This window comes from Lepisosteus platostomus, chromosome 14 (assembly GCF_059453375.1).
Source record: "Lepisosteus platostomus isolate fLepPlt1 chromosome 14, fLepPlt1.hap1, whole genome shotgun sequence".
In the NCBI taxonomy this organism is placed as follows: Eukaryota; Metazoa; Chordata; class Actinopteri; order Semionotiformes; family Lepisosteidae; genus Lepisosteus; species Lepisosteus platostomus.
Genome location: NC_142624.1, coordinates 39,032,573 through 39,054,342, shown reverse-complemented (window position 1 = coordinate 39,054,342; position 21,770 = coordinate 39,032,573). Strand labels below are relative to the sequence as shown.

General features: G+C 43.6%; 1 protein-coding gene across 3 annotated transcripts in view; it reads left to right on the top strand.

Annotated features, from left to right (window-relative positions):
• Window positions 1-19,134, top strand: part of lypd6 (LY6/PLAUR domain containing 6) — a 31,330-nt gene extending 12,196 nt beyond the window's left edge. The window contains exons 2-6 of one of the 3 annotated variants that reach the window (XR_015926366.1): window positions 11,211-11,398; window positions 15,452-15,550; window positions 16,312-16,442; window positions 17,420-17,552; window positions 17,816-17,950. Coding sequence is in view for 2 of the 3 variants with exons in the window: in XM_088606254.1 (XP_088462380.1) it covers window positions 11,281-11,398; window positions 15,452-15,550; window positions 16,312-16,442; window positions 17,816-17,989 (522 nt within the window). In the remaining variant the exon portion in view is untranslated. Of the gene's footprint in view, window positions 1-10,566; window positions 10,660-11,210; window positions 11,399-15,451; window positions 15,551-16,311; window positions 16,443-17,419; window positions 17,553-17,815 lie in introns of all 3 variants that reach the window. The other 2 variants (XM_088606254.1, XM_088606253.1) reach the window with 2 other exon arrangements.
• The last annotated feature ends 2,636 nt before the right edge of the window (window positions 19,135-21,770 follow it).

The window sequence follows — 21,770 nt, the reverse complement described above, 5'->3', positions numbered from 1 at the left end:
TTTATTCATGCCAGCCCACGTGTCCTATTTACAGAAAGTCTTCGCAGCGCCGTTGAGAAAGTGAGGAACCCGGTGTCAGCGAGTCTGCTCTGCTGGCAGTGAGCCTCCCGAGTCTGGTTAGACGGGTCCGGAGAGTCTCAAGGCAGCGGGAGAAATGGGCAGATCTGGGAGGGATTCCCGTTGAAGGGTTACTGCATGACCTCAAACATGACACTGCGATACTGTATCTCGTTTCAGGCTGGCAGCAGCTTGAGAGAGGCGCTATTGATCTATTGAGCCAGGAGCTTTTGTGGTAGCTTTTCGATTTCACCGCCGTTTCCGTCGGCTCTAGCGAGGTGGGTTGTGGAAGAAGGCTTTGGCGGGCGTTGTGGTGTTCTGGAAACGGCCTCAGCTGATGTTCTCCTTTGTGTTGCATGTTTCATTTGAATTTGGAAACAAATCAAAACGGCGGTAGCTGATACGGAGCTTCGGATGTTCGGGTTTCCCCATGTGTTTCTGCCTACCGTGAAGTTGCCCCCACCCCTACGAACAGCACAAGTGACAACCCCCCCCTTCCGAAAAACAAGGCGCTATATCTCGGGAACGAAAACACCCGGGAAGTTACTTTCAACGGCACAAACGCGGCCCTAACGAATGAGGTGGGTTTCATCGTTTGTGCTGTTTGTAGGGGGTCCTAAGTCACGGAGGTTGTATTTGTCAGTGTCTGGCGCTGGTAAGCCTGTAAAGGCTGTTACAGCTCCTACTGCCTCACACAAAGCACAAGGCGCTGTGTGCAGAGCTAACTAGTTTCTGGAACGCTTTCTAGATTTGGCCAACGCGTTGGTATCGAATAAAAGCATTTATTTCTGCTAAGGTTGTAGTTGTTCAGACAAAATAAACAGCTCTGTACGTTCTCTCAGGTTTATTATTTACCAAACGTGTTTCATTCCCCACATAATTTGCTAGATTTTAGGTTGCCGTTTGTTTCTAAAAATAAGGGCCTAATTCATTGGGACCTGTTTTAACAAATGGATACCTTTTCAACAGACTGCACTTAAAGAATTTAGAATGACTAGAGAAAACAACCAGGAGCAATCTGCTGCTGAATTAAGCATATTCGTAAATCGCTGTTTTTTTTAATTAGGGGAGGATTAGACCGCTTCTCTCTAGCTCTTGACATCTCAGATGAGCAGATTACAAGCGCCTTTGGTGGTTTTAGCAAGTACAGAAAATGCTTTCTGTAGCCTCTTCATTTGTTTCCCTAATGCATTTGCATGATAAGAAGGATCTGCTTAATGACACCTGCCTGCCAAAAAGGGGACCTGCCACTTCTGAGTGTTGTTCCTGGCAGAAAACCAGGCTCACTGGAATGCAAACAGTGCTCTCTGTTACTATTGTAAAGCAGGCAGGATCCCACAGACCCCACCATTATCACTTTGCATGTGAGCTCTAAAAAACCACATCCATCCAGCTCAAGCCTCTTGAATGATAATGATTTTCTTTTTCAAAAGCAAAACAATATTCCTCAACGTCCCTGGAAAAGTAATGCCTTGAATGGTAGCAGAATATGACGGAGCTTGTGTTGTGTTTCCGCATGGAAAGTCTCTCCATTTGTCAATGACAGCACACCACTTCTAGATGATGCAGCTGGAACAAGTACCTTTTCAATGTTTAAGTATTGTGTAATTATATTGCCGTTGGCTTTCATACCTGTTCAGTGAAAGATACCTGTAGAAGGAGAAGGTACAATTAAGCTTAGTTTTCTACTCTCAATAACCGAACAGGAATGTGAGAATATAGTCACAAAGCTGTTTTTCCACGTAGATTTCCATGTATTTTTCCGGAGAACAGAGGAAGGGAGAGGTGGATGAAGTGTCCAGCTGTAGCCCCCATGGAAATATGTTTTACTTTAGAAATAAAAATGAGGAATTCAAAGCTCGTTTCCCATTCTGATCCAAATCCACCGAACTGCAATGAAGAAGGCTCTCAGTAGAGACGTCCAAATGTTAAAGTAAAATTCTTTCTTTTTCCTTGTGCTAAAGTTCTTCGGATGAAAGATTTTTCACGTCCAGTTTCTTATTAGGTTGCTGTAACGAATAAATGTGCTGCTTGCTGCCTTCACCTTCACCCAGAAATGAATTAGTAAAGATCTCTTATATAAGGATCATTCATTCAGCTGCTGTCTGGCTGAGGAAAGGGATCAATTTTAAACAGTGTCAATGGCCAGGTCAGGGAACGGGACCGCAGGAACACAGCCCAGTGTTCTCCCACTCGCCCTCACAGTCCTGCCAGGGTGGGTCTTGGGGGAACTGAAGACAGGCTTGTGTGAGGTGATGGCCCGCTGGAGAGACCTCTCAGATGAAGTGCTCGTCTCACAAGCTCCTCTTTAGCCACGTCTGGGCACCTCTGTCAGAAACACATAAGGAAGGTTGCAAATGAGAGCAGGTCATTCGGCCCCTTTACTGTAGCCCATCTGGACACTGATATGTACTGGAACTGGTCTGAGCGTCTCTTCCAGTAGCTTCTTGAAAGAATCTGTGGTATTGGCGTCTCCTGGTTTGTGTCTCACTGTTGATTCTGACAAAGTCTCTGAGGTTTTTGAACTCTTGGATGGGGAACCACCGTAGTCACAGAGCTATTCCACAGCTCTTGCTTGGAGGCCAGAGGTGCATCAGGTTGCTCTTTCTCTGGACCTGTCAGGTGGTGATCAAAATTGTAAACAATGTTCTAAATCAAGTCTTACTGGTACATTTTACTGTTCTAACAACATCTTCCTTCGTTAAATATTTACCTTTTGTGCCATATCCTCTCACATTCTGTTTCCCTTTTCTAATCTCATCCCTGGATTGTGATTGCAGGGTCCCAAGGCTGCCACTATAGCAGAAGTGGTCAAACAGTCTTGAGTTTCTTACTAAATCCATCTAAAGACCTCTGGACAGGAAAAGCCTTCCCTGACGGATAACATGCTCCAGTCTGCTCCTGTTTTCCACATTTTGACTTCACCATTCCTAAATAAACTCAATGTGTTGATATTCGAGATACTGTAAAAAAGAATATGGCAAATTACCCTGCTACTTCTATTGTATGACTACTAGTAAGTACTAGTAGTATTAGTACTAATAAGAATGATAAAAAATCCCAGAAATGTTCTTGTATAGGTATGGAACTTAAATGAAAATTGATTCTCTCAAGTCTTCAGTTCTGCGTTCCTGTGGAGATTACCTGTGTGAAGTGCATGTATTTCTCACTGGGAAACCAGAATAGAGGCCGTGTGTGTAGGGTGTCTGCCATGCGCTGACCTGTGAGCACAGCACCTACAGTAGCAGGGGAGGAGGAGGCTGTCACAACCACTGTCTGGTCCTTTTCTTCAGGAAATCCCTGGCCGCCTTTAATTCTCGCTGTTGTAGCCACAGCGCATGATGCAACCATAAGAGTGCTTGTTTGGTATTTTTACTGTATTCGAATTGCCCCAAAGTGCTTGGCAGGCAAGATTAAATTCCATTTCCCACAGAGATAATGATGGTAATTTGCAGCCCTGGAATTAAAAGGAACCTTGATGGCATCTGTACTCTTTAAGCAGCAGCGTACAGTACTGCCTTCAACAGCACGTTAACTGTCCAGGTGCCAGAGGAAGTGAGTGTTGGGACAGCGTGTTGCAGAGTTGAGACTAAACTTGAGTATTCAGATGTAAAGCTAGGTAATAAATGCCATTTGTTACATATGACAGCAATGTAATTCCATTAGTGATACTAACATGGATAAACATACATGCATTAATGGAGCTGTGAAATGTATAACCTTCCTTCCCATCTGTGGAGCTGACCTTTTTGGGTACCTATCTTGAGTTAGATGGCATGAAGCAAGATGAAGACTAGAGAGCTGTCTTTGATGGGAAAGCAAGATATAATGGTTGCTTATCCTAATAGCAGAGCCTGGGTCAGATCACGGATTGCTACTTTATGAAAGAAACGTGACAAATCTGAATCTGAGGTGAGTGGCAAATAAACACGGTGAGGAGCGTGCCTTACGTTTGTATGCCTTGGTGCTGGGATATATTCACTTTTTGGTTTATCTTCCATTTGTCAGAAAGAATAAAACAGGTCAGTCTTGCATTCTGATTGAGGCTCCTTGAGTGGCCGACGGTAATATAGCGTACGAGCCAGTTGTTTTTCTCAGCTTGACCCTTTAAGAAAGAACACTCCAGTTAGGGGTGCCATGACATGAACCTCAAACTGCTCCCCAGAAACACCCTGCAAGGGCACAACATGTAAAGTAAGAACTGTCTTAAAAGGGGCACCAGAAAGACCCCCCAGACGTCTGTACAGGCACCTGCAGCCACGAAACCGAATCCTTATCCCATTGTCAATGAACGTCTGTTTTTTAGGTCCGGAATCTAAATGATTCTACATTTTTGTCTTCCTCTCAGAAAACACAGTTCAGCCTTCGTTGGAAAATGGGTTTGTCCAGCAAGGAAGAATTTTGCTTGATATGTTTTGCACCACTGGAATGTTTTCATGCCTGACAGCTGGGACATTAAGGCATCTAAACCTGGGCTGAATTTGTCTTCCCAAAACCATTTCCATGTGGAAGGGGAACGCTAACAGAATTGCACAGGTCATTCCTAAGATCCCTCGTGTTCGGGGTGATGTTTTTGCTGAATCTTGCAGCAGTAAAAGAAGAAAAACAGCTTAACCTTGTCGAAATCGGAACATTTTTGAACAAAGTATTCATAACCTTGTAACAGAGAATACCGTTCTTTGGTACATTATAAATGTTTATATTATAAAATATACAATAAGATATAATTTTGCCAGGCAACATTTTAACTTTTCTGATTTAACTTTGGAATTTGGAGACAATAAGGCATCTGTGCCTCTCTGGGACCCTGCTTCCTCCTTGCCTTCAAGTCTCTGTTGCATCTCCGCTCTCTGTGCTACGTGGTTCTCTGTGATGCTAGTTGTGATTGTGACTGTTCTTCTCTTAGGAGAAGGAGTATAAAATAAAAACATTCTTTTAAATGTGAGTGGGTTAAATTTGAAGATTCACTGCAAAATCAGGACAGCGATCTAAACAAATATATTTTCCATAATGATCTCCTGATTTCCATAATGCGTGTTTTGGCACTCAGCGTGTGGCTCCACCCAGAGTGTGCAGGCGTCCCCATTAGCTCAGTAACAAGAGCCCAGGGAAGAAAGTGTAATTTTCCAGCACCAAGACCATTAAATAAGCTCTATTCAGGACCAGCGCTGCACACTAATTATGTTTGACAATTAATTGCATGGCCTGATTATAGAGGGATCACAAACCCTCTGGCGATGTTGGCTTGGTATTTGGAAAGACTGGAGGCTTCTGCCTGCTAGTGACCTTTCCCACAGCTCAGACAAGTCCTCCCACTACTGCAGGACAGCTAGGGGGTAACGTTAGAGGTGCGATGCCAGTCTTCAGACTACCCTTAGCGGCCTGAAATAGACGAGTGTTTTCATGACAGGATAGAAGAAAGGTCTTGGACCAGTGTGTGCTGCTGTTCAAAGAGTCCAGATCAAGGGCGGTCCAAGACCTTTCTCCTGTGGCACAAAGGCCATTTCTCCTGTTCCACCATTCGTCCTTTTCAAAAGTACCGCAGATATCTTGGTGTCTTCATTTCAGGTAATGGGAAGTGAAAGATCATGTGTGTTATATATGTCAGCTCGTACTTTTCCACGTGGCGCTGACTCCACTGGAGCGAAGAGACAAGTCGAGCTCTGCGAGGCTGGAATATCTTTGTATATTCGGTTGGCTACACTTCAAGAGTTACCAAGCTGTTTCGTAATAACAAGAGGCAGATGTGCTGTTCTCTGCATGTACAGCACCTTTTTCTTTTCCCAGTTTTCCAGAGTCCTGTCTTTTCATTCCCATGGGAGATGGTCAGCAGTTAGCAGGGACTAGCCTCTTGTCTCCCACTAGATGATAGTAATCACATCTTCACTTGCTGCAGCCAGTTCGTTACTGACTCGGGGAGGCTCAGAAATCCCAGGCAGGTAAAGAACAGGCACAGTGCCATTGTTGGCAGCCAACAGCTGTTAAAGTGTTTGGTTAGGGTTCGTCAGCTTACAAAAATATACTATCACAAGGCAAGATGAAAGTTTGTCTTATCTCTGCGTGTACATACTGGATATGAACATGTACAGTATTTGACAACATAATGAGTTTTGGTAAGTTGTTATGTCATGGTATATGATAAAAGCATAATTTTCTGATTAAGAAGAATGTGGATTACTTGCTGTTTTCTTTCGGTAAGTGTTTAACACTTTTTTCACAGTTATTTACAGGCTTAAAGCTTAAATTGAGCTTAAGCTAAAGAATCTTTTTCAAAAAGCATTTTACATGACAATAAAACAGTAGTACTGGTACTAACACATGAAAATGAAGCTAATAATTATACAGCATCTTGTAAAATTATCAGATCATTTAACAGTTTTCACATTTAAGTAAGTAAATGACATTTTGCTGTATAATTAAACTAAAATTGAAAAATAAGGATTGCCTAACTATTCAAACCCTTTGCTGTGGCCAAGATCAGGAGAAAGGCATAAAAGCTGTTTAAAGACCCATAATGAGCCTTTACATAAAGTCAGGCATTAAGTGCAAGGCACCAGGACACTGCCTAGATCAGCCTATCCCTCCACACTCAGCTGCCAGGCAAGGAGGAAACTGATTAAGGAAACTTCAACTCTGACACATGATGGAGTCCAAGAGTCCAGACGATCACTCCGCAGGGGGCTAGTCTGGATCTTCAAAATATCCGACCCCAAGTGGGCTTTGCAACAGAGCACCTGCAAACATGTGGCAAAAAAGTTTAGTCAGACCAGTCAAAGTGTACAGTAACACTTTGCATTTAGACAAAATAGTTCCATCTGACACAAACCCAACATAGTGCAGCATCTCTGTGTCGGCACCATCTCTACCGTCCAGCGTAGTGTCATGGTTCTGCTTCATCAGCTGGGACTGGGAACACAGATACTGGCTAATCATAGAGGAAAACCTGCTGTAGACACAAACTAGGACAGAAATTCACCTTTCAGCAGGACAATGGCCCAAAGAACGAGACCAGAGCTCCACTGGAGTGACTTAAGAGTAAGAAAGTCCTGACTTGATTCGCGTTGAGAATCGTATTGACCAGATCTGCCTAAAGAACGAGACAGAACAACACCAGGCCGGTGGCGAGTTGGTAGAGACTGACCCCACAAGGACTTGCAGCTGGAACTCCCACCAGATACTGAGCTTATGAATCTTAACACTGATGCAATCAGCATGTTTTAGTTTTTTCTCCTCATGCTTCAGCTTCAGTATTCATGTTTGGAATTATGTACATTTTTTAAAACGTGTATAGATAATTTTGTAACTTCACAAAATGGGACAACATGAGCAGGGCATGAATACTGTATGCACTGCATACTTTTTCTAAGCACTGTCTATTCATCATAAGGAAGCTAATTTCACATTTCAAACAAAAGAAGGTCAGGCATTTCATCTACGATCTTATGATGTTGGGAGTTTTGAGTTCTGGTAGTTTTATACATTGCTTTGTGAACACGTGATCTCACCTTCAGACTGTATGGTGAATACCAGGGCAGGGCACGAGTTCTCACTTGAGAGAGATTAGACTGCAGCTTTTGAAACACTTCAAACTGTTCTTGTTTCTTTGTGTCAGATTGGTACTGCTTATTATGTGCATTAATATAATGTGCTGCGCTGCAAGATCATAGCAGTAGCCTGAGGCAGGAGATGCACTGATAGGGCTCTGCTTGCTGTCTCGCAGAGCTTGCCTTCATAAGATCACCAGCAGGTTTCTCAGGCAGTGGGCTGCACAAAGGATTGTTTACCAAGGACCTTAATACCTTAAGCAAGTTAGTATGGAATATTGCTTGATATTTGTAACAAAGCTTTTAAGAGCTGTTAACGTTACACAGACATCTTTTTGTGTACAACATGGCATTACTGTTGAGTGCTATAAAAGATTGTTTTAATGTTCACGGTCATAATTCTTGGCTACGAACGACAACAAAAGGATTTATGGGCCTGATTTTCATTGTTTTATGTAAAAGCTAATTTACATTCTAGATTGTGTTTAAATTCAAACAATTCAAGATACTTTTGGTGGGAGGAATTGTCTGTACTGCAGTTGCACAAAGATGTGGGCCATTGAAAAAGATTAATGTGAATGAATCTATCAGATGATGAGAGTATTACTGTATAAAATACACTTAGGCCAGTTTTTCAAGTTTTCATCTATGGTATAGTAATGTTTTTATACGACTGTCAAGGAGATGATCCGCTTAATATTCTATCATTGAAAACATATAGAATTATGTGATTTCTTTTGATATGTGTTAAGTTCCCTGTACTGTACTGTATATCAAGTAGGCTATGGAAGGGATCTTAACATTGATATTTTCATTTGAGAAAATTACGGGTTCACTATTGGACTGAATTGAATAATTTGTCCCTGTCAGGCAGGTATAGAAAATTGTTTTTGATAGATCACCTTAACCAGTTCCTTAGGATCTGAAATTGACATTTATTTATTCATTCATTAACTGAGCATTGTCATTAATTAAAGCACAGTTCGCACCTTTATGAAACACCAATCAATCTGGGGCTTGAGAAGCACTTACTGTACAACTCTGTGTTGTTTTGCATTTTAAATTCCTCATTGGACTTTTTTCCGAAAGCGTTTTGTTATTGTAAGGTCAAAATAAGCTGTTTCTACATGTCCGTTCCCAGAAAGATTGGGTAAACATGTGGGCACATTTTGGTCATGGGACACAGCAAGGGGAGCCATCTGAGCATGCTGACCAGGCTGGTATGGGTCACTTCCAGGATAGGAATGCCGCATTAAGGCACGGCTAACACACACACACGTTTTTTCTTCTTCTGCCAAAGTGGAGAAGGACAATATAAATTACAGGGGTCAGACACGAGGCCATTTCTGAGCTCCTGGTCTCAGTTCACCAGAGCAGTTTCTAATCGCGGGACAGCAGCCCTTTTTGTTTTGGGTACTGGCATGGAAATAAAGTTTAGAATTAGGAGCGCCACAAACCAAGCAGGACTGCTGCTGGCCTCCGGCTTTGTTGGGGCGAGGATAACGTGCCTCTGCTAGCCAGGAACTAGGGCCAGTGTTCAGGAGGCTGGATCCTGTCTAAGACGAACTGAGCACTGTTGACTTTGGGGCCTGGTGTTTAATGTGTGCACGGATGACATATTGGCTTAAATGGGGATTTCAGCTGTCTAATAATGAATTAACCCCTGCCCCACCAGTGTCCAGGAGGAGTGGTCTTTGGGGTGTAGACAGATCTACATCAGAGAAATACTTCATAGGTCCAGACTGTGTTTTTAATGTCCAATAATGGACAAAAGCACACCTAGTATCACTGCACTGTGTATTGGGATTGATGTATCACTGCACTGTGATGGCTGCATTAATTATTTTTATTATTTATATTTCTCGCTCATTTCCATCTATTGTTTTCTAGGTTTTTAGCAGGAAATTAGCTTGTTTTTCCTTTTTAGATCAAGCATGTCTGTGCAGCAAAGCACCAAACAGATTAATGGTTTCTCCTGGACAGAAAGGAGAGTCGCTGCATTGTGTTTGATCAGTATTGAAATGCAGTTCTCATCACTTTACGTCTTGAAATTAGGCTTGAAAATCTTAGAAAAGGAATTCCTTCTGAGAAAAAAACTTCTTGGCATTTAAAAATGTCCTGCATTGCTATTACATTAGTTTTTCTTTGCCTTTAAGCAGAATTATGAAATGTTAAAAGCTAACATGTCACGTTGCTGTTGTACTGGAGATACTGGGGTGGATACTCTGCTGTCCGTTCAGTTTAAAGCACAACGCAAGAAATAACATGGGAACTGGGAGAACAGCTTGTCAGTTTTTAATTGCTTCCCAGTCATTTTTACATGGGTTACACTTGTTTGTTCCTTCCTGAGGTTGGGCCTCAGTGACTAGATTTCCACAGTGAGGACTGGTGTCTTATATTCGGAGCTCCAAGAGAGCAGTCCTTTGTTTAGTCTGACACCCAGGGGAGTATTTCCTTTTGTTTCGTCTGCTTGTGATACGGCTCGTGATGTATCTCCCCCTGGGCAAGGCAGGAGTGTATATGCTTTACATTTAATTACCTCATATTTTTAATGCCATAGCTGTCGGTAGTAAATTGGATCATTCAGATCCTGCCTAACAAGCAAGTCAAATAGAATATTTATGTCCTTCTAATCACTGTGCCACATTCAACTGCTTAAACACTGTGCTGTTCAGTCGAATTCTTAAAATAAGCATGAAGTTCAATTGCACGTACAAGAATGATCACGGTAACAGAGCCTTAAAACAAGTCTTTAATTTAAGCACAAAGATTTTTTTAAGGTTTGCATTTTAATTGAGAAGATTCACTCACTGTGAAGGCACTTGTAAGGGCTCCCCTTGCTTCTGTCATAGAAATTCTGAGTCTGACATCATTTTTGTTAATCCTTGAATGTCTTCCACATGATGTAATTCCTTTTTCATAACGTGGGTTCAGGCTGATGGTTGTCTGTGCCTCTTCTATACAGTACTAGGTCCTTCATTCAGATAATCCTCCAGGCTACTGGGCTTCCTGATCTCTGGAGGCTGGAGGAATATGGTGGAATGCCGATTGTGTTCAGGTGATACAAGCCTTCCTGGCTTCTTTCTAGCAGTAAAACAAACCTTTGCTATTCCTGTTTCAAATTTTGACTAACACATATATGAACCCCCTCTGTCAGTAAGTTGTTTCCATGGTTTTTCACATGATGCAAGCGTCTTCTCTGACCAGAAAAAACAGTGGGGCCAGATTAAAGTTTCACAAGAATATAGAACATAGAATTTTTTTTCTGTATGGAGAATATTAATATTCAGCCTGAATGCATTTATTTTAGTGAGCACTGCCAGGGAACAGGCAGAAAGAAGGGACAATGTGCAATGGAAAAGTAAAAAACCCAAAGGTCAAAGTGGCTCTGCAATGTTTCCATTTGCAGATGCAGAAAAACATTATCATTTTTTTTTCCTGAACATTGTAACATGAACATTTATAATGTTATCACATATTTGGAGTTGCAATTGTTTTTTGTTCAGGCTGTGCAACATTATCGGCGTTCACAGAAAATATACGCAGAGAAAAAAAAACATCTTTTGTTTTTCTTAAAAAAATAAAAGTGGCGTTGTGTTGTTTCTGTAGGTGCCTTGTTGGCGATCGGGGAAGCAGGAGGCGGCCATCTGGGTCTGCATGAGTGAGGCTGCACCCAGCGATGGAACCCTGTCCTACACTGGCCTGGGTCCTGCTGTTGAGTCTGATCACCGACTGGCTGAAAACTGTCCACTCACGGGACTTCATAGCCACAGACATCATCTATCTCCATCCTTCAAGTAAGACCTCAGCACATAAACGGGGGCTTGTATTTACTGCCAGAGGCACTGCTGCATACAAATGAAATTCTTTCAAAATTACTATAGCCTTTCTGGATCTGAATGAAGAACATGTCCGTTAAACAGTGCTATGACCTTGTAGCCTGAGCTCACCAGCTCTCAGAAGCTAAGTACGGCTGAGCCTGGTCGTAACTGAGGCAAAGATCAACAAGGAGAACCAGGCTGCTGCTGTAATTGATGCAGATGAATAGTAGGAGGCACTTCTACTTCACTTCTTAGCCCATCTGTACTAGGATTCCCATAACAATGCCCCAGTGTGGAGATGGGCGCATGGTCTTGGAGAAGATAATAATAATAATAATTCTAATTGCTTTCACTTATATAGCACTTTTCTGGACACTCCACTCAAAGCGCTTTACAGGTAATGGGGACTCTCCTCCATCACCACCAATGTGCAGCATTGAAGATGCATTCCTCTTGGAAGAGGTGTTTAACACGGGTCTTGATTTCTACAAGAGCCCCTGCCACTGTATGCAAGAGTTCTTGCTAAATTCAGTTCCAGACTTGGCACAACCCGACTTGCCACCTGTTCCTCCTTGATTCAGCTGGAATATAACACTCGTATGAATCCGTATTCTAATGCCACTAATGACCACGGAGTGTGCTTTAGCCCCACGGCGCGGGAGAGAAAAGCCGCTCATTTTAATGTGGGCGCCCTGCTGTTCACAGTGTCATAAGGAAGTGCAGTGGCTGAACTTCTAAACATTCAGTCTTAATTGATACCCAAATATTTCCTCAAACATAAGCGGCTTCTCTGGGAGCCATGCCTGGCCCGGGTGCCAGATTAAAGTGTGCCGGAGAGCACCTGCTCCATAGATCACCCCTCTGCAGGCGCTGCGGATCCTGTTTCGATTAGCCTCATGACAGGGTGTGACAGGGCTCCCCCAGGCTGCCAGAGGGACTCTAGCCTTGCCATTGGCCTTGGCTGTTCATTGCATGGCCTTGTGTCTGTAGCCGTGTCTGATTGCTGAAACCCTATAAGCCAGGTTGGAACCGAGCGCCCAGGCCTTGAAAGCAGCGGTTAGGGGAGGGTGTTATTAGGGCCTGGTAATGGGGAGCGTGAACCTGTGATGTTCGCCGTGTCTCTCTGAAGGGCTGCCCGCGCGGCGGGGGCCAGGGCAGCGCGGCTCAGATGGCGGGGGCCTGTCCCTCTCCTGTGATCCACGGCCAAGAGAGACCCGGCCGCAGCTGTGCGCTGCTCCTCTCCGCGGGCCCTTTGAAGTGCTGAAGCGCCCCGCTCCCACATCTCCGCTGAGCTCAGCACCGGGGGTAATCAATAACATCCAGGGCTCCAGTCACAAGGCCCCCGCGCATTCACCCTCCCCCGTCTACCAGGGGCTAACGGCGCTGCCCATCTCCGCAGCAGGCTTGTATCCCGAGCCCTCAGGTCGGAGGAGCCAGTGAAGGGGCTAGCTGCAGCCTCCGTGCTGTGCTGCTCCTAATGAGCATTTGTTTCCCCCTCCAAGATGAATTAATATCAATGTTGATTTGATTACTGAAAGCACTCATCAGAGCATTAAAGAACTGGAGTGCCCGGGTATAAAACAATGATGAGTACAAATGCAGTTAATTAATTGGCAGCGTTTCGGTCACAGTCAGAGTGGCCTGAACAGAGTGTTCTGTGTGGGCTTTTGCACAGATAAGATGCGGCCACTAGTGATTTGAAACTGGTATCGTTTAGCTCATGTTTCCCACGCTTCAGTCCCTAATAAACCTTGAAAGCACGGCACCACTGCTGCAAGCGGTCTACCGCAGGATGGGCCGAACGGCCTCTTCTCCTTCACAGCCTGTGTTTCTACTTATCTTTACGTGCCAATATCCTCAATAGTCCGGTTACATAGAGCAGTTTCCCACTGACAACCCACGCAGGTACAACCAGCGGATCTGTTGGTTGATGTTACAGGTTGTTTTTCTTTCCAAGAGTAAAAGTCTCTGCTCAGATTAAATTCTGTCCTAATCTCTGTGGTTAGTGAAGCAATTAAGTAGCAGGGTCTGCTTTTGTTCAGCTTGCTGACCCCAGGGAAAACTTTCCTTCGGCGACAGAGCCGCTGATCCCTCCTGAGCATGACATTTCCAGCAGACCCCGTGCAGCTGTGTGTCCCGCAGCCAGCCCTGCTTTCAGGCTCCTGAGACTGACGGGCCGGCCGCTTCGTGGTGCCACACACGTCTCCGGAAGACACCAAGCGCTGAAGCCCCGAGCCCGCTCTCCTGCCGTGCGCCGCAAGGGAAGAGACCGCACAGGAAAAGTGTTCAGGCTCGTGTTTATTGGTCACAAAGTGGTTGTTTTCCAAGGAAGAACAGGGAGAGGAAAAGCCTTTTCTTTCTGTCATGTTCTGGAGTTTTCTCAGTTCTGTCAGCCCGGGCTGTTCCAGGCGGAGGATTATAGTACAGTATTGACCGAGGGACACGATCCTCCTGGAAAGGACACTACGGTCAGGACAGAGGGGAATGCATGGCTTCTGTGTCACTGCAGTGATGCACGTCACACTCTCCGTCTCTCTGCCACAGGTTCTTTATAAAGTAGCATATCTGTCAAAGTTATTGGCCCGTACTGGGATGCAGTCGACAGGAAGAATGTGAGTGATAAGGCATACTTGTGGGCAACTTTGCGAGAGTCTAAGCGTGCTCCTCACACTGCTCGCAGCGCCGCGCACTCTATCTCGGGCTGTTGACTCTAGCAGCGGCTGTGAAACTGTGGTCTTGTGCGAGCACGCTGACTAGCCCACATGAAAGCCACTGCCTCGGCGGGCTCGTACCGCAGCGGGAGCTGAGCCGCGGCCTGGTGCCGCGTGATGGGTGTGGAAATCTGGGATTCTGAAAGGGGTCATGTCTTGTGCTGATGGACTAACAAAAGGACAGGCTTCAAAAAGCTGTCTCTCTTGCAAACGTACACCATTCTGAAAACCCAACTTCCTCGCTCCCTTTCACGCGCACTCCACATGGCTTGGCAGCACAGCACCTGTCTGATTTAATACCTTCCTGCTCCCCACCTCCCAGCCTTTCTTATCTGACCCTGGCCTCCTCTCTGTCCCCCGAGCCACACTCTAGGGATGTCGGGGCCTTCTCCCGCTGCGCCCCAAAGCTCTGGAATTCTATCCCCAAGGATATCGGAGTCCCCTTCCCTGAGCCCTTTCACACCCCAACTCCAAACCTCCTTCTTCAGCAGGGTTTTGACGAAATTCATGCCCATGTCTTCCCCTGTGCATCTTCTGCCACACTCAGAACTCTTGCTTTCCATTGTTTGATTGTAGTATTGTTTATTGTATTATTATCTCCTGGAATCTTTTTCTTACTGTGAAGCGCTTTGAGAAGCTACTTTTAAAGGTGCTATATAAAACAAAGTCAGTATCAGCGTTGTTACCAGTAGGTATTATTACAGGTGCTTTAGCCTTTCTCCCTGCAGACACTGTCACTGTGTCTGGTGTCTCGTCACTGGGACGCCGCGCGGCCTGTAGCGATGACCGAGAACTGCTTTCTGATGGGTTTCGGGGAGGGATGATCTCCCGAAGGGACAAGCCCTCCCCCAGACCGAAGCAGGACAGGCAGCGTGGCAGAAGTGTCAGTGGGCTGAGTGGCAGGCTTTGTGCTGCGAGTGAAGTCTGGACGACCCCCAGATCCCCAGCTGTCAGGGCTGCTGGGAACAGCGCGAACAATCCCGCTGCTCGGCCACAGCAGATGGCTCAGCCGTGCAGCTTCAGTTTGTTTGGAAGCGAAACCCCGGCATGCGAGTGTGTCCTTGTGCTGTATTCTTGTCAGAGTGCGGCCTTTTCTGGCCGAGAGAGTCTGGCTTTTTTAACACTAATGCAGAAGGTAGGAAAAAATTAGATACTAACATCTCTTTTGCTAAAAATGCGTGCATCAATTTCCCTACGGGATTAATAAAGTATTATCTATCTATCTAAGGGGCACTTTTCCAACTTTTTCAAAAGTGAATGTTGCAAGGGAGGGATCGCACAGCACCTCTGATACTGTAACGTCTCCTTTTCCTTACAGCCACTCCATACCCAGGTGGGTTCAAGTGTTTCACTTGTGAAAATGCAACAGATAACTATGAATGCAATCGATGGGCACCAGACTTGTACTGCCCCAGAGGTGAGTCGTGTGTTGGGTCTTTTCCTTCTGCATGTATGGTTGGATTCAAGTTAATTAGCTGTAGCCCTGTTCATAAAAGGCTCTTTGTGTGTCTTCTCCTTGTCCGCTGTTTCTTATGCAAACTTCACTTAAGGCTTCCTGGGGAACAGACTATTCCTAGAGTTATTTTCGATCTTTATTTTTCTTCGCATGTCTGGGGTCACGCCTCAGAGCTGTTGTACTAGGCTTCTCATTAAAACGTGCAAACGATAAGATGAACCACAGTGCAGACACTGGTGGGCGAGCGGCGATATACGAGTTAAAGTTAATTTTACCCACCCTACTGGGTGAAAAGTGAGAACCGCAATAAAACGGAGAATCGCCAGGTTTACAGGTTGGCAGCTGCTTCAGCTACCGCAGTCCAAGTCTGGCTTCTGCACCAGTTCACAGATAAACGTCACGCACCTCTACTGGCCTCGTCATTGTGAGCGGTGCAGAGGCCGGGGGAGGCTGTCTGGGTTGTACAGGCCTCAGCTGTTCTATACAGTGGCCTGCCGCTGCCGGTTTGAGCCAGTCTGCCTGTCAACTCCTGCGCAGGGCTGGCAGATGCCCTCTCTTTAAAGCCATTTCTGTCTCAAAAGTCTCTGCATCTTCTGAAAGCGCTGAGCATGAAAACCTGGTGAAGTACAGTATACTCACCTCTCGCCGCTGACGTTTCTTTGCGCCTTTCTTTCAACAGATCATCACTGCAAGGGTGCTAACAGTAAACATGCTTTTTCCAGAAGCCAGGTACTGCTTCACGAGTCACAGGATGGACTCCCGGGGGGAAAGCGTGTCGGTGACGAAGCGCTGCGTGCCCCTGGAGGACTGTCTGTCGACGGGGTGTGCGGCGCTCGGTCCTGAAGGCCACAAGGTGAGGGAGGCAGGCCTATCTGCTGACCGGGCACAGAGGTTTCCTCAGCGTGTGTTGTGCTGGGATGGGACACACTGTAGCATACCCCGGAGAACCCGAAACAGCCCAGCAGTGTCAAAACATCATGAGAGAGCAGAGTAGTATCTTCAGTAATTGGTGCTAAGCAACCAAAGAACCTCTGTACCTTATGTGTTTATGCAAAGTCATATTTAATGAAAGTACGTTAAGATCTTTTTATATTTCTACAGATTTTTGAATAATGTTTTATAAAATGCAAAAATAAGCACCAGATTTGATTCACTGTGTTTCCATCCATCCTTGCTAAATAATTTGGCTGATGCTCTTGTCCAAAGAAACTTACATTTATACCAGTTTCATCAACTGGCTATTTTTACTGGTGTAATTAAGGTGTAATATCCTGCTAAAGGACACCAACCATTATCTTCCAGTTAAGTGTCTAGAACCCTGACTACCAATCCAACGACTGACAAGCCAGTCTCACCCAGCTGATTTAAGTGATCATTTCCTGACTTTTGCGATACATCTATATACATCTTGCAGACACCTCTTCTTGCATTTTTACTGCTTTTATTCTATATGTGGACTGTGGTCCAACCTACACAAAAACAGAAAACAAAATCTATCCTGGGTCTGTCTGGCGTCCTACCTCCAGCTCAGAAGCAGGCGTCCTACCGCTTTTAATGTCCACCTTCTGTTATTAATTCAATGTCGACATTGTGTCTGTTTCTGCATTGGTGGTTTTTGGGGTCACTAGTTTCTTTTTTGGTGTTCCTCCTCTTCCTATGGCCAGGGGGCTACCTCTCAAGCAGGCAGGTTAAACTAAAGCTTATTGTATAAATACTCAATAAACAATCACAAAATATCAGATTCTTGGAAGGATTCTTGGATTCCTCGTGAATGATTTGGGGATTGTATGTTGTCAAATATGCTTTTTATTTAATCCTTGCATTTTCCAGAGTGATCTGTCTTATAACAAGCTCAAGAGTGCAGTTAAACTGCTCCCTCCCAGGGGCTGTGATTTCAATCCACAATGACTCCTGATGATCCCGAGCCTTATTACTGAATTCAGGAGGCACCCTTCCTTGACAGGTTAGGCTTTAGATCTATCCGACAGGCTTTTATCGGCCCGATAAAGCTGCAGATATATCTGTTCTCTAATGGAACATGGCAGTAGTGCATAGGGCCCCGGGACAAAGCAGAACTGTCAAACTTCCTGCCACGTCAGTGTTTGTGAACTGTATTTGAATTAAAGCTTCTGTCAGTATGTGGAAAGACTAATTGCATTGTCATTTTTCACCCTTAGATACACTGTTGACTAATCTGAGTCCTTGCTTGTTTTTTAATGAACGCAGGTGTGCACCTCATGCTGTGAGGGGAATATCTGTAACATGCCACTGCCGAGGAATGAGACCGACGCCATATTTGCAACTACTTCGCCTCTCAACAGAACCCCGAGACTTGTGCACAACCCTCTGGGTCTCTTCAGCATATCCTGCTACAGTCTCATTGTTCTGTGGCTTCCATAACATTTGAAGCACAGCTGAAGGGGAAGAGATGTGGGGACTTATACTCAACTAAAGGCCAAATTTCTGACTAAAGTATTAAAAATGTCGTTTTAACTTATCATAGTTATATTATTTTGTTTTTTTATTTGATTTTTTTAAACAAAGAGATTCAGGAAGTAAACTGAACAAGATGTCTATTACAAATAGCGGATGTACTCCAGAGACTGTGTCGACCTCTCAGCCTAAGATGACATCTGTGAGCCCATGTGTGGTTGAAGATTGTGCCCGAGTTCTGTAATTCACTGTTACTTCCAGCACTGTATAGCAGCCCCCGAACAAGCCAAGATTAATATTCCTGGGCAAGTCAGGAGTCTATGCCTGTTTGTGACCTCAGTTTCATGTTTTCATTTTTTTTTTCTGTATATGTGTTTTGTACAGTATATATAGTATTTATTTTTGTATAATACATTTATACTAGAATGTTCAAATGTTAGATGAATATTAAGCATTTAAATTTAAAACACAACATACAACACATAAAACATTTAAAGATGAAGACAAAATTGCCCAGCTGGGAAAGTCTGGCCCGTGGACTCTGTTGTTCTGTATGATGGTAAAGGTTATTTTTTGATCAACATGATAAAGCAGCACCTACTGTATGATACATTACTGGCCAGTCATTTAACTCTTAATAGAGACCTTTGCATATAGGAATATTAAGATATGCTATTTATAGGTCACAGTTAAAAAGTAATTGAATAAATAAGGAAAATAGATAAACATTAATATGTGAGTTTCCACAAAATGTCTTTAAAGCAATGCTTTGCAAAATAAATATTTACAACAAACTTGCAAAACTACAGTTCTTCTGTTCTGTAAATCAGGAGGACAAGCTTAGCATGTTTTCTGAATAACTTCTGATGGGGGGGGGGTGCTTTTTGTTATCACTGAGCCCATGGTGTGGTCACAGAAGTATCCTGACCAGATAAGTGAGGTTATTTGTATTTTCACTGTTAATCTGGGCAGTTTGCCTGTGAATATGACAGGGGGTTATATGGGGAATATGACAGCAGGTTCACTCCACCTACTTCAAATGGATCCTTTACCAAGAATTTAAGGAATATGACTGTCAGCAGAATAAATGTATTACCAGTGATTTCAAACAATGCCCTTTGTTGGACTGTACTTATTTGTGTTACACTATAAAACAAAATATTACAAGAATGCTGGATACAGTATACAAATTGTGTACCTGTCGATTTTGCATGGAGCAATATATACAGTACATACAAGTGACAGAACTTCTCAGTATGAATATAGCAAAGCTGTTCAATTTGATAAAAACAAGCCTGAGCATTTTTATTAAACAAAGCATAACCATATATACTTGTGTTCAAAGCAGTATGTACCAAGTACACAGCTAGTGTACATTACATTTTAAATGTAATATTGATGTAAATGTTGTAAAATTGGGAACGTGTTTGGACAATTTATATTAAAACAATTCGATCAAAAAAAATGACCGACCACTTGATGAATGATTACAAGTTATTGATATACTTAAGCTAAATAGTGGAAATCACAGCCACAGGTGTCACAGCTTCTGACAAGTCAGTCCAAAAGGAATTCAGCAGATTGTCATGACTGTTTAAAATGCATGCAGCCACAAAAAAATGCAACGTGTGAGGACATAAGGAGAATTACATTCCTGTTTTATTTGTTCTGAAACCCTTTGGCCAGAGAGCATACACGATATAACCCTGCACTTGCTCCACCTGGTGTGTCATGGAAATCGGACTGGCTTTGCGGTGGTAAGCTACAGGTACTGCCTTTGTACCATAAAGACAAAATAGGTAAGCACAGAATGTAATATACGGATGAACAGGCAATTCATTACATTACTTCTTTAGTTATTCCCCAAACATCTGAATGCCTGCGAAGGAAACCGAAATATTTTTTGTTTTTCCCATAGAATTTCCGTCAAACCTTATCTGAGCCCCAGAGGCCTTCCTCCAGGGAAGATGACAAGAATTTCCCAGCAGAGTCCACTGACTAACTGGTTTCTCACCGGACTAGTTTGCTCACAGTTCTCGAGCTTTTTCAGTGACAACCATTCTAAAAACACACAATCCGAGAAGCTACAGTATCACTGAACATTCATTACTAAGGCATGATCAATAATTGTAATCACCTCTAGATATTCAGCTTTCCTTAATGATGATTGAAATCCTCAGTACTCCCCATGTCCATATCCCTATATGTTTATGTTTAACTTCTTAAAGCTTTTTAACTGCTGAAGAGACTGTAGTGAAATGTTCTAAATCGCAACATTCAGTGGATTGCAGTTACTGAAACAATTATGACCAAATCTTCCTTCTGTAACCCGTCAGAACAACGGGTTAAAACGAACAAAGCTTTTTTAATGGTTCTGGTGTGCCTGGATTTGACTGATTAGCGCTAAATGAAAATTTCAGTGGAAGTACGTAAGATGGAATGGGTGACATAAATGGAGCTGGAGAGAGGCCTAAAGATGTTTAAAGATAAGATCAGACATTGAAATTCAGACTCAATATAAAATAAAAATCCAACAATTTTTTTTTTTTAGTAGAAGCCCATTTCTTCAGTTAGGCCTTCTAACCTGTGATTGTCTTTGAATTCTGTTTCAGCCAGAAATGTCTAATTCTGTTTCCATGTAATCCCCCCAAAAATCTTCTGTGCTTTTCCAGCCTGTTGAGGAATGATAGGTCCTGAGATACACATTTTCCCTTGTTTATTACTGCACATGCATGATCAGTGACATGAGAAACAAACCACCCTTCTGACACAGTGATAAAAGGGATCTTCATACACCCTGTCACTCATCAGGTTCTTGGTAGGTTCAGCCCCTCCTGGGGGCAGAATGTCTCCTTAAACTCAAAACATCTTGCCCTGGAAAGTGAACTGACAAGGTCGCGAGGTCATCATAAGAAAAACAAACTGGTGTCATCGCGTTTGGCTTTCTTCAATCAAGCAATCTTTTTCAAAGGCTGGCGACTCTAGTCCCGTCCTGGGTTCAGGCCTTGGGACAGACTCGCAGTAGCACCAGGTGCTACAGGTGAAAGGCTTGTGGAGACACCTCACATTTTTTTTAAGCTGCCCCATCAGATGAACTGGATCACTTTTTATGGCGATTTTTAGTGGCTTATTTGAGGTTTATTGCAGATTTGACTTACTTTGCAACTTTCTCAGTTTTGTGAACACAGAACTGTGACCTTGGCAGGCTGTAACAGGACAGTCACAGGGCTATTTTAAGGCCTCTTTGTCTCTGTTGCACAGACAGGCCAGGTGACTGAAAATCTGTTGGAGTTTGTAGGGAAGTATGTTTTCCACTTAAACGAGTGGAAGATTGTGGACACTCTGAAGAAAGTCTGAACCCTAACCCTAACTGATAAACCTTAGCTAGGGTTAGGATTAAGACTTCTACAAAACGTAGACAATTTTAGATGGTATTGCTGTGTTTTAGGACAAAAATTATATTTAGGGATCGTGATATATCACTGTTATCTGAACATTTTTCCTGGCATACAGTATATGGCCATTTACAGTGCATTGTCCTGAAGGGAAATGTTGCCCAAAATTCAAACGTTTGGAAGAAATTGATGACACTTATCAAACTCTTGCATATTGCATTGAATGTACAGGTATTTTCAGCATACACTTTTGAGCAATAACAGAGGCATTGAGATTTTAGACTTCAGGCCTCAAATTACACAGTGCCCTAACTGTGACTGAATGCAAAAAAGTCTAATATTCCAAGGCAGAG